Raw genomic sequence first — 13,197 nt, 5'->3', positions numbered from 1 at the left:
GAACATTGATGGCCTGCGATAGGTCCGCAGAGGAGCATTGATGGCCAGGGATAGGTCAGCAGAGGAGCATTGATGGCTAGGGATAGGTCAGCAGAGGAGCATTGATGGAGCAGGGGTAGGTCAGCAAAGGAGCATTGATGGAGCAGGGGTAGGTCAGCAGAGGAGCACTGATGGAGCAGGGGTAGGTCAGCAGAGGAGCGTTCATGCCCAGGGAGAGGTTAGCAGAGGAGCATTGATGGCCAGGGGTAGGTCTGCAGAGGAGCATTGATGGCCAGTGTTAGGTCAGCAGAGGAGCATTGCTGGAGCAGGGATAGGTCAGCAGAGGAGCATTGATGGCCAGGGATAGGTCAGCAGAGGAGCATTGATGGCCAGTGTTAGGTTAGCAGAGGAGCATTGATGGAGCAGGGATAGGTCAGCAGAGGAGCATTGATGGCTGGGGATAGGTCAGCAGAGGAGCATTGATGGCTAGGGATAGGTCAGCAGAGGAGCATTGATGGGGCAGGGGTAGGTCAGCAGAGGAGCATTGATGGAGCAGGGGTAGGTCAGCAGAGGAGCATTGATGGAGCAGGGGTAGGTCAGCAGAAGAGCATTGATGGAGCAGTGGTAGGTTTGCAGAGGAACATTGAAGGCCAGGGATAGGTCAGCAGAGGAGCATTAATTGAGCAGGGATAGGTTAGCAAAGGAGCATTTATGGCTAGGGATAGGTCAGCAGAGGAGCATTGATGGCCAGTGTTAGGTCAGCAGAGGAGCATTTATGGAGCAGTGATAGGTCAGCAGAGGAGCATTGATGGCTAGGGATAGGTCAGCAGAGGAGCATTGATGGAGCAGGGATAGGTCAGCAGAGGAGCATTGATGGCCAGAGATAGGTCAGCAGAGGAGCATTGATGGCCAGAGATAGGTTAGCAGAGGAGCATTGATGGCCAGTGTTAGGACAGCAGAGGACCATTGCTGGAGCAGGTATAGGTCAGCAGAGGAGCATTAATGGCTAGGGATAGGTCAGCAGAGGAGCATTGATGGCCAGTGTTAGGTCAGCAGAGGAGCATTGATGGAGCAGGGATAGGTCAGCAGAGGAGCATAGATGGCTAGGGATAGGTCAGCAGAGGAGCATTGATGGAGCAGGGATAGGTCAGCAGAGGAGCATTGATACCTAGGGATAGGTCAGCAGAGGAACATTGATGGAGCAGGGGTAGGTCAGCAGAGGAGCATTGATGGAGCAGGGGTAGGTCTGCAGAGGAGCATTGATGGCCAGGGATAGGTCAGCAGAGGAGCATTAATTGAGCAGGGATAGGTTAGCAAAGGAGCATTGATGGCTAGGGATAGGTCAGCAGAGGAGCATTGATGGCCAGTGTTAGGTCAGCAAAGGAGCATTGATGGAGCAGGGATAGATCAACAGAGGAGCATTGATGGCTAGGGATAGGTCAGCAGAGGAGCATTGATGGAGCAGGGATAGGTCAGCAGAGGAGCATTGATGGCTAGGGATAGGTCAGCAGAGGAGCATTGATGGAGCAGGGGTAGGTCAGCAAAGGAGCATTGATGGAGCAGGGGTAGGTCAGCAGAGGAGCACTGATGGAGCAGGGGTAGGTCAGCAGAGGAGCATTGATGGAGCAGGGGTAGGTCAGCAGAGGAGCATTGATGGAGCAGGGGTAGGTCTGCAGAGGAGCATTGAAGGCCAGGGATAGGTCAGCAGAGGAGCATTAATTGAGCAGGGATAGGTCAGCAGAGGAGCATTGATGGAGCAGGGGTAGGTCTGCAGAGGAGCATTGATGGCCAGGGATAGGTCAGCAGAGGAGCATTGATGGGGCAGGGGTAGGTCTGCAGAGGAGCATTGATGGCCAGGGATAGGTCAGCAGAGGAGCATTAATTGAGCAGGGATAGGTCAGCAGAGGAGCATTCATGCCCATGGATAGGTCTGCAGAGAAGCATTGGTGGCCAGAGATAGGTTAGCATAGGAGCATTGATGGAGCAGTGGTAGGTCTGCAGAGGAGCATTGATGGCTAGGGATAGGTCAGCAGAGGAGCATTAATTGAGCAGGGATAGGTCAGCAGAGGAGCATTGATGGCCAGAGATAGGTTAGAAAAGGAGCATTGATGGCCAGGGATAGGTCAGCAGAGGAGCATTGATGGCCAGAGATATGTTAGCATTGGAGCATTGATGGAGCAGGGGTAGGTCTGCAGAGGAGCATTGATGGAGCAGGGGTAGGTCTGCAGAGGAGCATTGATGGCCAGGGATAGGTCAGCAGAGGAGCATTAATTGAGCAGGGATAGGTCAGCAGAGGAGCATTCATGCCCATGGATAGGTCGGCAGAGGAGCATTGATGGAGCAGGGGTAGGTCTGCAGAGGAGCATTGATGGCCAGGGATAGGTCAGCAGAGCAGCATTAATTGAGCTGGGATAGGTCAGCAGAGGAGCATTGATGGCCAGGGATAGGTCAGCAGAGCAGCATTAATTGAGCAGGGATAGGTCAGCAGAGGACCATTGATGGCCAGGGGTAGGTCTGCAGAGGAGCATTGATGGCCAGGGATAGGTCAGCAGAGGAGCATTAATTGAGCAGGGATAGGTCAGCAGAGGAGCATTAATGCCCAGGGATAGGTCAGCAGAGGAGCATTGGTGGCCAGAGATAGGTTAGCAGAGGAGCATTAATGCCCAGGGATAGGTCAGCAGAGGAGCATTGGTGGCCAGAGATAGGTTAGCATAGGAGCATTGATGGAGCAGGGGTAGGTCTGCAGAGGAGCATTGATGGCTAGGGATAGGTCAGCAGAGGAGCATTAATTGAGCAGGGATAGGTCAGCTGAGGAGCATTGATGGCCAGAGATAGGTTATCAAAGGAGCATTGATGGCCAGGGATAGGTCAGCAGAGGAGAATTGATGGCCAGAGATAGGTTAGCATAGGAGCATTGATGGAGCAGGGGTAGGTCTGCAGAGGAGCATTGATGGCCAGGGATAGGTCAGCAGAGGAGCATTAATTGAGCAGGGATAGGTCAGCAGAGGAGCATTCATGCCCAGGGATAGGTCGGTAGAGGAGCATTGATGGAGCAGGGGTAAGTCTGCAGAGGAGCATTGATGGCCAGGGATAGGTCAGCAGAGCAGCATTAATTGAGCTGGGATAGGTCAGCAGAGGAGCATTGATGGCCAGGTATAGGTCAGCAGAGCAGCATTAATTGAGCAGGGATAGGTCAGCAGAGGACCATTGATGGCCAGGGGTAGGTCTGCAGAGGAGCATTGATGGCCAGGGATAGGTCAGCAGAGGAGCATTAATTGAGCAGGGATAGGTCAGCAGAGGAGCATTAATGCCCAGGGATAGGTCAGCAGAGGAGCATTGGTGGCCAGAGATAGGTTAGCATAGGAGCATTGATGGAGCAGTGGTAGGTCTGCAGAGGAGCATTGATGGCTAGGGATAGGTCAGCAGAGGAGCATTAATTGAGCAGGGATAGGTCAGCTGAGGAGCATTGATGACCAGAGATAGGTTATCAAAGGAGCATTGATGGCCAGGGATAGGTCAGCAGAGGAGAATTGATGGCCAGAGATAGGTTAGCATAGGAGCATTGATGGAGCAGGGGTAGGTCTGCAGAGGAGCATTGATGGCCAGGGATAGGTCTGCAGAGGAGCATTGATGGCCAGGGATAGGTCAGCAGAGGAGCATTAATTGAGCAGGGATAGGTCAGCAGAGGAGCATTGATGGCCAGAGATAGGTTAGAAAAGGAGCATTGATGGCCAGGGATAGGTCAGCAGAGGAGCATTGATGGCCAGAGATATGTTAGCATTGGAGCATTGATGGAGCAGGGGTAGGTCTGCAGAGGAGCATTGATGGCCAGGGATCGGTCAGCAGAGGAGCATTGATGGTCAGAGATAGGTTAGCATAGGAGCATTGATGGAGCAGGGGTAGGTCTGCAGAGGAGCATTGATGGCCAGGGATAGGTAAGCAGAGGAGCATTAATTGAGCAGGGATAGGTCAGCAGAGGAGCATTCATGCCCAGGGATAGGTCGGCAGAGGAGCATTGATGGAGCAGGGGTAGGTCTGCAGAGGAGCATTGATGGCCAGGGATAGGTCAGCAGAGCAGCATTAATTGAGCTGGGATAGGTCAGCAGAGGAGCATTGATGGCCAGGGATAGGTCAGCAGAGCAGCATTAATTGAGCAGGGATAGGTCAGCAGAGGACCATTGATGGCCAGGGGTAGGTCTGCAGAGGAGCATTGATGGCCAGGGATAGGTCAGCAGAGGAGCATTAATTGAGCAGGGATAGGTCAGCAGAGGAGCATTAATGCCCAGGGATAGGTCAGCAGAGGAGCATTGGTGGCCAGAGATAGGTTAGCATAGGAGCATTGATGGAGCAGGGGTAGGTCTGCAGAGGAGCATTGATGGCTAGGGATAGGTCAGCAGAGGAGCATTAATTGAGCAGGGATAGGTCAGCTGAGGAGCATTGATGGCCAGAGATAGGTTATCAAAGGAGCATTGATGGCCAGGGATAGGTCAGCAGAGGAGAATTGATGGCCAGAGATAGGTTAGCATAGGAGCATTGATGGAGCAGGGGTAGGTCTGCAGAGGAGCATTGATGGCCAGGGATAGGTCAGCAGAGGAGCATTGATGGAGCAGGGGTAGGTCAGCAGAGGAGCATTAATTGAGCTGGGATAGGTTAGCAAAGGAGCATTGATGGAGCAGGGATATGTCAGCAGAGGAGCATTCATGCCCAGGGATAGGTCAACAAAGGAACATTGATGGCCAGGGATAGGTCATCAGAGGAGCATTGATGGCCAGGGATAGGTCAGCAGAGCAGCATTAATTGAGCAGGGATAGGTTAGCAAAGGAGCATTGATGGCCAGGGATAGGTCAGCAGAGGAGCATTCATGCCCAGGGATAGGTCAACAAAGGAACATTGATGGCCAGGGATAGGTCATCAGAGGAGCATTGATGGACAGGGATAGGTCAAGAGAGGGACCTCACAAATGTCAGATCGGTCAGCCGAGGGGCGTTGATGAATGTGGGACAGGTCAGCAGAAGCGCTTTGATAGAGCAGGGATAAGTTAGCAAAGAATATTTACATGAGGGGTGATTTATTAGGAGACATTGAAGGGCATTTGTAGATTAACAAGGGCCACGGAGAGGTTCACAGAGGGCGCTGAATGAGAAGGAATGGGTTAGTAAGGAACATTGAAGGGGGAGGGACAGGTTCGCAGAGAGCGCTGAAGTGGCTGTGAGAGGTCAGACAGGGACAAGGATAAGATAGTAACGGTAACTGAAGAAGCCAGGAATGTGTTAGTAATGGGCATTGAAGGGACAGGGGTTGGTTAGATGGGGCAAGAATAGGATAGTAAATGGCGTTTAAGGGACCGGGATAGGTTAGTAAGGGAAAGTGAAGAGGCGGGGGTCAGTTCACATAGGGCCTTCTAGGGGAAAGGACATGTCAGTAAGGGACATTGAAGGGCCAGGGATAGGTTAGTAAGGGGAAGTGAGGTGGAGGGATGTATTAGTAAGGGACATTAAAGGGGCAAGGATAGGTTAGGAGGGGGAAGTGAGGTGGAGGGGTGTGTTACTAATGCTGGCATAGGTTAGTAAGGGGCTTGTATAGGTTAGGAATAGATATAGAAGAGGCTGGGGAGGTTAGAAAGGGGCAGTGATTGGATAGTGAAGGGCACTAAATTGTCTGGGATAGGTCAGTAAGTGACATTGACAGGGGCAGGGAGAGGCTAGTATGGGAAGTGAAGGGTGACGGGTATGTTAGTAAGGGATATCGAAGGGGCAGAGATACTCTAGTAAGGAGCACCGAAGGGACAGGCTCACAGAGCACATTGAATGGGCAGGTAGGTTACTAAGGTAAAGTGAAGGAGGAGGGATGTACTAGTAAGGGGCATCGAGGGGACATTAACAGATTTGAAAGGGACAGAATGTGATAGTAAGGATCTTGAATGCCCTGGGATAGGCTCCCAGGGGACACGGAAGACGCAGGGGTAGGTTAGAAGGGAAGTGAAGTAGGAGAGTTATGTTAGTAAGGGACATTGACAGGGGCAGGGATAATCTAGGAAGGGGCATTGAAGGGACTGGGCTAGGCTCACAGATCATATTGAAGGGGCGTGTAGGTCACTAAGGGAACGTGAAGTCGGAGGTATATGTTAGTTTGGGACATCGAAGAGGCAGGGAGGAGTACGCAGAGGGCATAGCAGGGCCAGCTACAGGTTAGTGAGGGGACGGCATAGGTTGGTAAGTGGAACAGTCTGAAGTAGTAGTGGAGGATCAGCCGAGGCCCTGATGACGCAACAGGTGTCACTGACATTCAGCAGGTGGCGCAGCACGTGCACTGACCCATCGATGGATCAATTGACCGATGGTTGTGATTGAACAATGCCCGGTGTTTTTTGGGGCGCAGTCCGCACTGCCTCCACCCCCCCCCCCCCAGGTTCATCCCCAGGAATGCCCCGCTCCCTCCCCCAGCTGGGCGCCCGTGCCGTCTCCCTTTCCCAGGCACCTCGCATTCCTCCTTCCCGGCAGCCTGACTCCCCCTGCTCCGAGGGCTGCGCTCGCATTCCTGCCGCGCACTCACTCACTCCCTCACTCCCCCGGCCCCGCAGTCCGTCCGTCGGTGCCGTAAACACACTCTCGGCTCTCCCCTGCAGCGGAGACGTCATGACGGAGGGACCCGGGGCAGCCCCCGAGCCGTGCCCCCCGGACCGGGCCGAGGCCGCGCTCTCACCCTCTGCTCCTGCCTTGCAGATTACCATGCTGTCCGACCGGAAGCGCGACCTGGAGCAGCGACTCAGCGCCATGATGGAGGAGAACGACCTGCTTCAAGGCACTGTGGAGGAGCTGCAGGACCGCATCGTGACCCTGGACAGGCAGAGCTGTGACCAGGAGCTGCAGGTACGGAGGGCTGGCCCGGGGTCTGGGAGCGGGGGGATGTGCGTGAGTGGAGCACTCTCACTGTGTCTGGGAGTGAGAAAAGGCTATGACAGGTGCCTGTAGTTTAGACCAGCCACAGTCTCTGTCTCTGGGCAAGGGAAGGTGTGTCTGTGAGCTGTTGTCACAAGGGTTGTCCTGGACCTCTTGATCTGCCTGTGGAAGTGGGAGTCTCTGCGTGGCTCAACATTCTGTGGAAAATCTCGTCCCTTCCAAATGATTGTGTCCTTAATTGGTGCTTTAAGTGCCGGTACTGAGGATTAGGTGCTGGTGCTGAGCACCGGAAAGCACCTGCTCAAATTAAGCACTGGAAGCTGTGGGAGGCCGAGGCAGGGTCTGCAGGTTGTACTGGGCCTCTGGTCATCCTTATGTAGATGGAGGCGGTGTCTGTGAGGCTTGACTGTCGTGACAAGTGCCTGTTGTTCCAGAATGTAGAAAGAGGGTTCTTGTGTTAAAATGATGATCCTTATGCTTGGTTTAGTTTGAAGACCTTTATTAGGTTTTAAGCATGGAGAAAGAAAAACCCACAACCGCTCATCCTGGTGTTCCCGCTGCAACTGTCAAACTCACAGAAGCACGAGAGCTCCAGAACGATCGGCATATACAAATGACAACAGCGCCTGAGAACAGGCTCGCGACAGACACATTGTCCCTAAAGGAATAAGGACAATTTGTCACCACAACATCATCCCCCTTCTTTTGACAAAAAAGAAAGGGGCATTAATAACAATCAATGACAAAGTAGAATGTCATAAAATGCAACAAGAGGAAGAGACAATGCAGAGAACAGAATAGAGATTTGGAAAAGAAGTTACATGGAATGATAATTATTGTTTATGAGGATAAAAGGAGAAAGTAGGAAAGACAGCAGGAAAGAAAATACAAGCAACTCATGCATCTTTCTCACAAAAGATAAGCACCCACTCCCTCACACAAACAAAATAAACAATAACACAAAGTACAAACATAATGAGGGCTGGCCAGGGCTGACAAGAGTAAAGTACCGGGTTGAGGCAATATGTTGAAGGAGTAATAAGATGAAAAGAGTACAGGAAGCAATGAAAGAGTGGAGGACTGGCGTGAACAGAATAAGCACATTGAAGTAGTGTTAGGCAGTTGTAAGAAATATAGTTGAACAGAAAAGCACTGTGAAGTAAAGTGTAGTAAAAATGAAGCTTTAAGTGAGGAATTCACAAGAGAGTGGAACGGTCAATGAAATTGATGTATCCACGGAGGGGTGGCATGGTCAAACTACCTGTAAATAGTAAAATACATAGTAAGTGATGAATCCACTGAGGGTGGAACGATTAAACTACTAGTGCACCATGAAACAATGTGTAAAATGCACAGATGAGGTGTAAAGTACCTATAAAGTGTGAACATGGCACACTGAACTAAGCAAAATGTACGTATGAAGTGTGAACATGGCACACTGAACAAAAATGCCTGGCTTTCACCTTGGGGATGCCTGTTAGGGGCTATCTCACAGGGAAAAGCCAGGACGGGTTCCCAAGGCAAGCGCCGAGATGCCTCCGGGTAGTCGAGCGCTATATAAGAACATACAAAAAAAAAAAAAGCAAGATGTACATATGAAGTGTGAACATGGCACACTGAAAAAAGCAAAAAGTACATATGAGGAGTGTACATGACACACTGAACAAAGCAAAATGTACGTATGAAGTGTGAACATGGCACACTGAACAAAGCAAGATGTACATATGAAGCGTGAACATGGTGCATCCTTTTGGGTGGGGGCCCGTAGCGGGGGTGGCGGGAGCCGATGGTTCAGCATGATCTCTGGAGAAGCGGGGGGTGGGGTGCCTTGCCTTGGCCCCGAGGGTTTCCGTTACTGTTTTGGGCTTGCTTTAGTCCTGGTAGCCAGGGCGTCGAGGGCCCACTGCCACCACCCAGCCCGCACCTGGCCCTTAAGGCCTTCCTACGGTGGCGACCGTAGGATTAGTTTGGGACGAAGGGTTTTTCTGAGGGCATGGTTTGGATGGGAACTAGATGGAGTTATTTGGGTCCTGTTCTGGGGAGGGTGGGCAGGGGTTTGGTTAACATAAGAGTTGTTGTATTTTGGTTGGGGGAAATGGCCGCCATCAGTGCTGGGGGGATTGTTGTTCGCTCTTTGTTGGGACCCAGATGGGGAGACTTTGCACGGACGGTATGGGACAATGGCTGACGTTGCTAATGTGAAGTGTATTACTTGGAACGTGCGGGGGCTTCATACCATGTCTAGGCGGAACAAAGTCCACGCTTATTTAGTGCGTAGGGGAATACAAATGGCGCTGCTGCAGGAGACCCATCTGAACAAGGCGGAGGGGGCGGCGCTACAGCGTAGATGGAGGGGGCAGGTCTTCTACATGTCGTACTCAGCGTATGCCAGGGGGGCGCTAATCTGGATTAGGGCTGGGGTTCCCTTCCAGGTCACAAACTCAGTGGTAGATCCAGAGGGGCGCTACGTGGCCATCTCGGGCACTCTGGGGGGGAGGGACCTGAACGTTTGCTGTGTTTACGCACCTAACATGGACCAGATTGCCTTCCTTTCCAGGTTATCGGGCTCTCTGGCCCACTTTTTCACGGGACCCCTCCTGCTCGGTGGGGACTTCAATTCGGTAGTAGATGTGGAGACCGATCGCTCGCACCCGCCCCTCCCTGATTCTCCGGTCCGTCGTGTGGCCAAAGGCCGTAGGGACTGGCAGACACGTTGGGGTCTGACGGATATTTGGAGAGCGCAACACCCCGACGCTAGAGACTACTCCTACTTTTCGGACCTTCACGAGTTGCACGTTAGGCTGGACGGGTTTCTTGGCTCGACTGAACTGGTTTCAGCGGCCATCCGTTCCGAATACTTGACTAGGACCATTTCGGACCATAACCCCCTCCTGCTGGCCCTTCGCTGGTTTCCGGGGGCGCCGGCGGTGCCCACCTGGAAGTTACGCCCTGAGATCCTCGAGGACACTGTATTCAGAGCGGACTTAGGGGATAAGATCGAAGAGTATTTCGCGTCCAACGGGGGCTCTGCGAGCTCGAGAGCGCTGGAATGGGACGCTTTTAAGGTGGTGGTGAGGGGTTATTGCATCACCAAGAAGGTAGGTATGAGGCGGGTTATCCTCGATGACTTGGACGTGGCTGATCGGAGGCTTCGTGAGTTGGAACTCCGCCGCCCCGGGCACCCTGAACTCCAGGGACGCACGGCGGAGGCGAAGGAGGCGGTGGCGGCAGAGGTCGAGCGGCTGCGCTGCTTCGACTACAAGGCCTATACGGTTCGGTCCCTTGCAGAAGGGGATAGATCGAGCGCATTGCTGGCATGGCTGGCTAACCCTACGCGCCAGACCTCACTGACGACGTCCATGCGCATGGCGAACGGGACCATGGTGCACACTCAACCGGAGATTTTAGGCTGCTACCGGCACTACTATGACCAGTTATATCGCAGTCGTGCTGCCAAAGACCCTGACCTTCTCGAGGACTATCTGAGGCCCCTGGAGCTCCCAATGGTGGAGCCTGACGTGGCGAAAGCCCTGGGGTCCAATATTGAACTGGGGGAGATCCGCAGCGCCATTAAAAAGATGGCGCGGAATAAGACCCCAGGTCTAGACGGTCTTCCTGTGGAATTTTACGCGGCCTATGCCGACCTCCTGGCTCCGAGACTGGTGATCGTATATAGAGAGGCGAAGAGGCTTGGCCGACTGCCTGGCTCGATGCGCGAGGCCCTGGTGGTTCCCCTCCTCAAGCCGGGGCGGGACTCGACCGATCCGGCGTCCTACCGTCCCTTATCGATGCTGACGGTCGATTATAAGATTCTGAGCAGCATCTTGGCCTCGAGACTGCTGGGCCACATGAGCTCCCTGGTGCATGAGGACCAGGCTGGGTTCATCCCCAAGCGCAACACGACAATGAACATCCGTAGGTTGTTCCGCTTGCTGGGTGAACCGCTTGTGGATGCTCCGTGCCCGGTGGTCCTATCGGTGGACTTAGAGAAGGCGTTTGATAGCCTGGAATGGGACTACCTACACACTGTGTTGCGGCGGTTCGGCCTCGGCGAGGGTTTCGTCAGGTGGACCGCGGTCTTATATACCTCCGTATCGGCCAGGGTTCGGGCGGGTCCGTTAATTTCCTCGCAGTACCCGGTAGAAAGAGGCACGAGACAGGGCTGCTCGTTATCCCCACTTCTCTTCGCGCTGGCGGTGGAGCCCCTCGCACTGCTACTCCGATCGGGGGCGCATTACAATGGCTTCTGGACACCTTTGGGCCCGCACCACATTTCGTTATATGCCGACGACCTGTTGCTCTTCCTTGAGGACCCAGTCGAGGCCCTACATGGAGCTGAGACGGCGCTCACGGCGTTTGGGGAGGTCTCGGGCCTACGAGTAAATTGGGCTAAGACCTGCCTTTTCCCGGTTCGCAGAGGCACCCCTAGTCCAGTCCTCGATAGAGAGCTTAGATGGGAACCTGACTGCTTCAGGTACCTGGGAGTGTATATCTATCATGATCCATCTGACCTCCTGGACGGAAACATTACCAGATGCAGTCGAGCTCTACGGGGTAATATGGACTTCTGGGCTACGCTACCGCTTTCGTTGGCGGGGCGGGTCGCTCTCCTCAAAATGGTGGCTCTTCCCCGGCTGCTGTATTATTTCCGGGCGCTACCAGTTTGGATCCCGCCAGCCACATTTAGGCTCCTACGGTCGATGATAGTCGGATTCCTCTGGGGCTCGGGCCGCCGTAGAGTGGCCCTTAAAACCCTGATGAGGCCGAAAGCCGAGGGTGGGCTCGCGCTGCCGGATTTTGAGAAATACTATCTGGCGGCGCAGCTCCAGACTCTCACCCAGGAGATTGCCAGGGAATTCCGAGGCCCGGAGGACAGGAGAGATATAGGGATGGCCAGGCATGTCCTATCCTTCATAGCTCTACGCCAACGTTTGACCTTGCAAGACCTGACGCTGGAGGAGAAGACCATTCGCCTGTGTTGGAACCGGGCTCACGCCCGGGGCCAATTGCGAATACCATATGCGCCTGAAATACCGTTAGGGATGTTGACGGCCTTGCCCCATGGCGGTGATTGGTCACGATTGGCGGACTGGGAGGACGCGGGGTTGCAGTTGGTGGGGGATCTTTATGAGGCTGGGGTACTCTTGCCCTTTCAGGAGCTCATTGACCGCTTCGAGATTCCCCGTGGAGACTTCCTGTTGCACTCGGCCCTGGTCCGAGCGATCCAGGCGCACTGGAAAGGCGGACAGGAGGAACCTCCTACGTCTCCGGTGTGCCAATACGTCATGATGTCTGCGGGCACGGTGAAGGCGGTCACCTGCCTCTACGGGAGATTGATCAATGATGGGCTGACCCCCCTTACGACCCTGAGGGCACGTTGGGAGGCAGACATAGGCAAGGAGATCCCGGAAGCGACCTGGTCTCAACTCGTGCGGCGAGCTTGGAAGGGGACGCGCCACGCCCGTTTTCAGTTGGTCCACTATTACATACTCCATCGGGCATACCTGACCCCGGCGAAAATCCAACAGTATTTCGCCACGGGCTCGGCAACCTGCCCCAGATGCCCGGCGCCGGAGGCGGACCTCCTCCATATGTTGTGGGCCTGCCCGGGTTTGTCCTCCTACTGGGTGGAAGTGGGGAAGACCCTGACGGAGGTGACGGGGAGACCCCTATCGGTCGATGCGGCGGTGGGACTTTTGCATTGGTTTCCACATACCCCCAAAAACAAAATTTCCAGTAAATTTATTGATTTAGGGCTTCTCTTGGCCAAACGAGAGGTGACCAGGAACTGGAAGGCACGAGCTGGTCCGACTGGGAGCAGGTGGCACAGCGAACTCTTGAAGTGGGCGGCGGGAGAAAGCACGCTGAGATACCAACTAGCTGGGAGACAGCGTAACGAAAAAGCGCAGGAGGCAGCGCTAGAATGGGAGACACTAGTGCAGGCCCTCAGGGACTATTGCGCCCCCAGCGACTCTGATAGCGAGATTGCAGCGCGCCCCGAGTCCCGATAGGCGATTGCGTTTTCTGTTTCTGATACGCTCATCTTGGGTCCTCTCACGAATCCTACTGGGATAGCGGCTGCTACCATACACTGATGGCGGGGTTGGGTTGGGGAGGGATTTCTTTGTAATTTAGTGTTTTGTGGGTGGGACTTTCTTTTGGGTTTTGGGGCTTGTTTAGAAAAGCAGATGACGGACAGTGGATCATCCGGACCAGCCTTGCTCTCCTGCTGAGCCCCCGCTGGTTTTTGTCGCCCGACCTTTGGATTGTGGGCTGAATGATTGTGTATGAAAACGTGCTGCGGGGGGTGGGCGGGATG

General features: G+C 53.9%; 1 protein-coding gene across 2 annotated transcripts in view; it reads left to right on the top strand.

The window, feature by feature from the left end:
* The window catches only part of BICDL1 (BICD family like cargo adaptor 1), a 327,422-nt gene that overhangs the window by 213,388 nt on the left and 100,837 nt on the right, over positions 1–13,197 (top strand). For both annotated transcript variants that reach the window (XR_015300878.1, XM_086942877.1), the window contains exon 4: positions 6,702–6,848. Coding sequence is in view for 1 of the 2 variants with exons in the window: in XM_086942877.1 (XP_086799003.1) it covers positions 6,702–6,848 (147 nt within the window). In the remaining variant the exon portion in view is untranslated. The remainder of the gene's footprint in view (positions 1–6,701; positions 6,849–13,197) is intronic.

Source organism: Lissotriton vulgaris, chromosome 11, assembly GCF_964263255.1.
Source record: "Lissotriton vulgaris chromosome 11, aLisVul1.2, whole genome shotgun sequence".
Classification (NCBI taxonomy): Eukaryota; Metazoa; Chordata; class Amphibia; order Caudata; family Salamandridae; genus Lissotriton; species Lissotriton vulgaris.
Note: the sequence above shows the minus strand (reverse complement) of the source record. Positions and strands in the feature narration are given on the sequence as shown.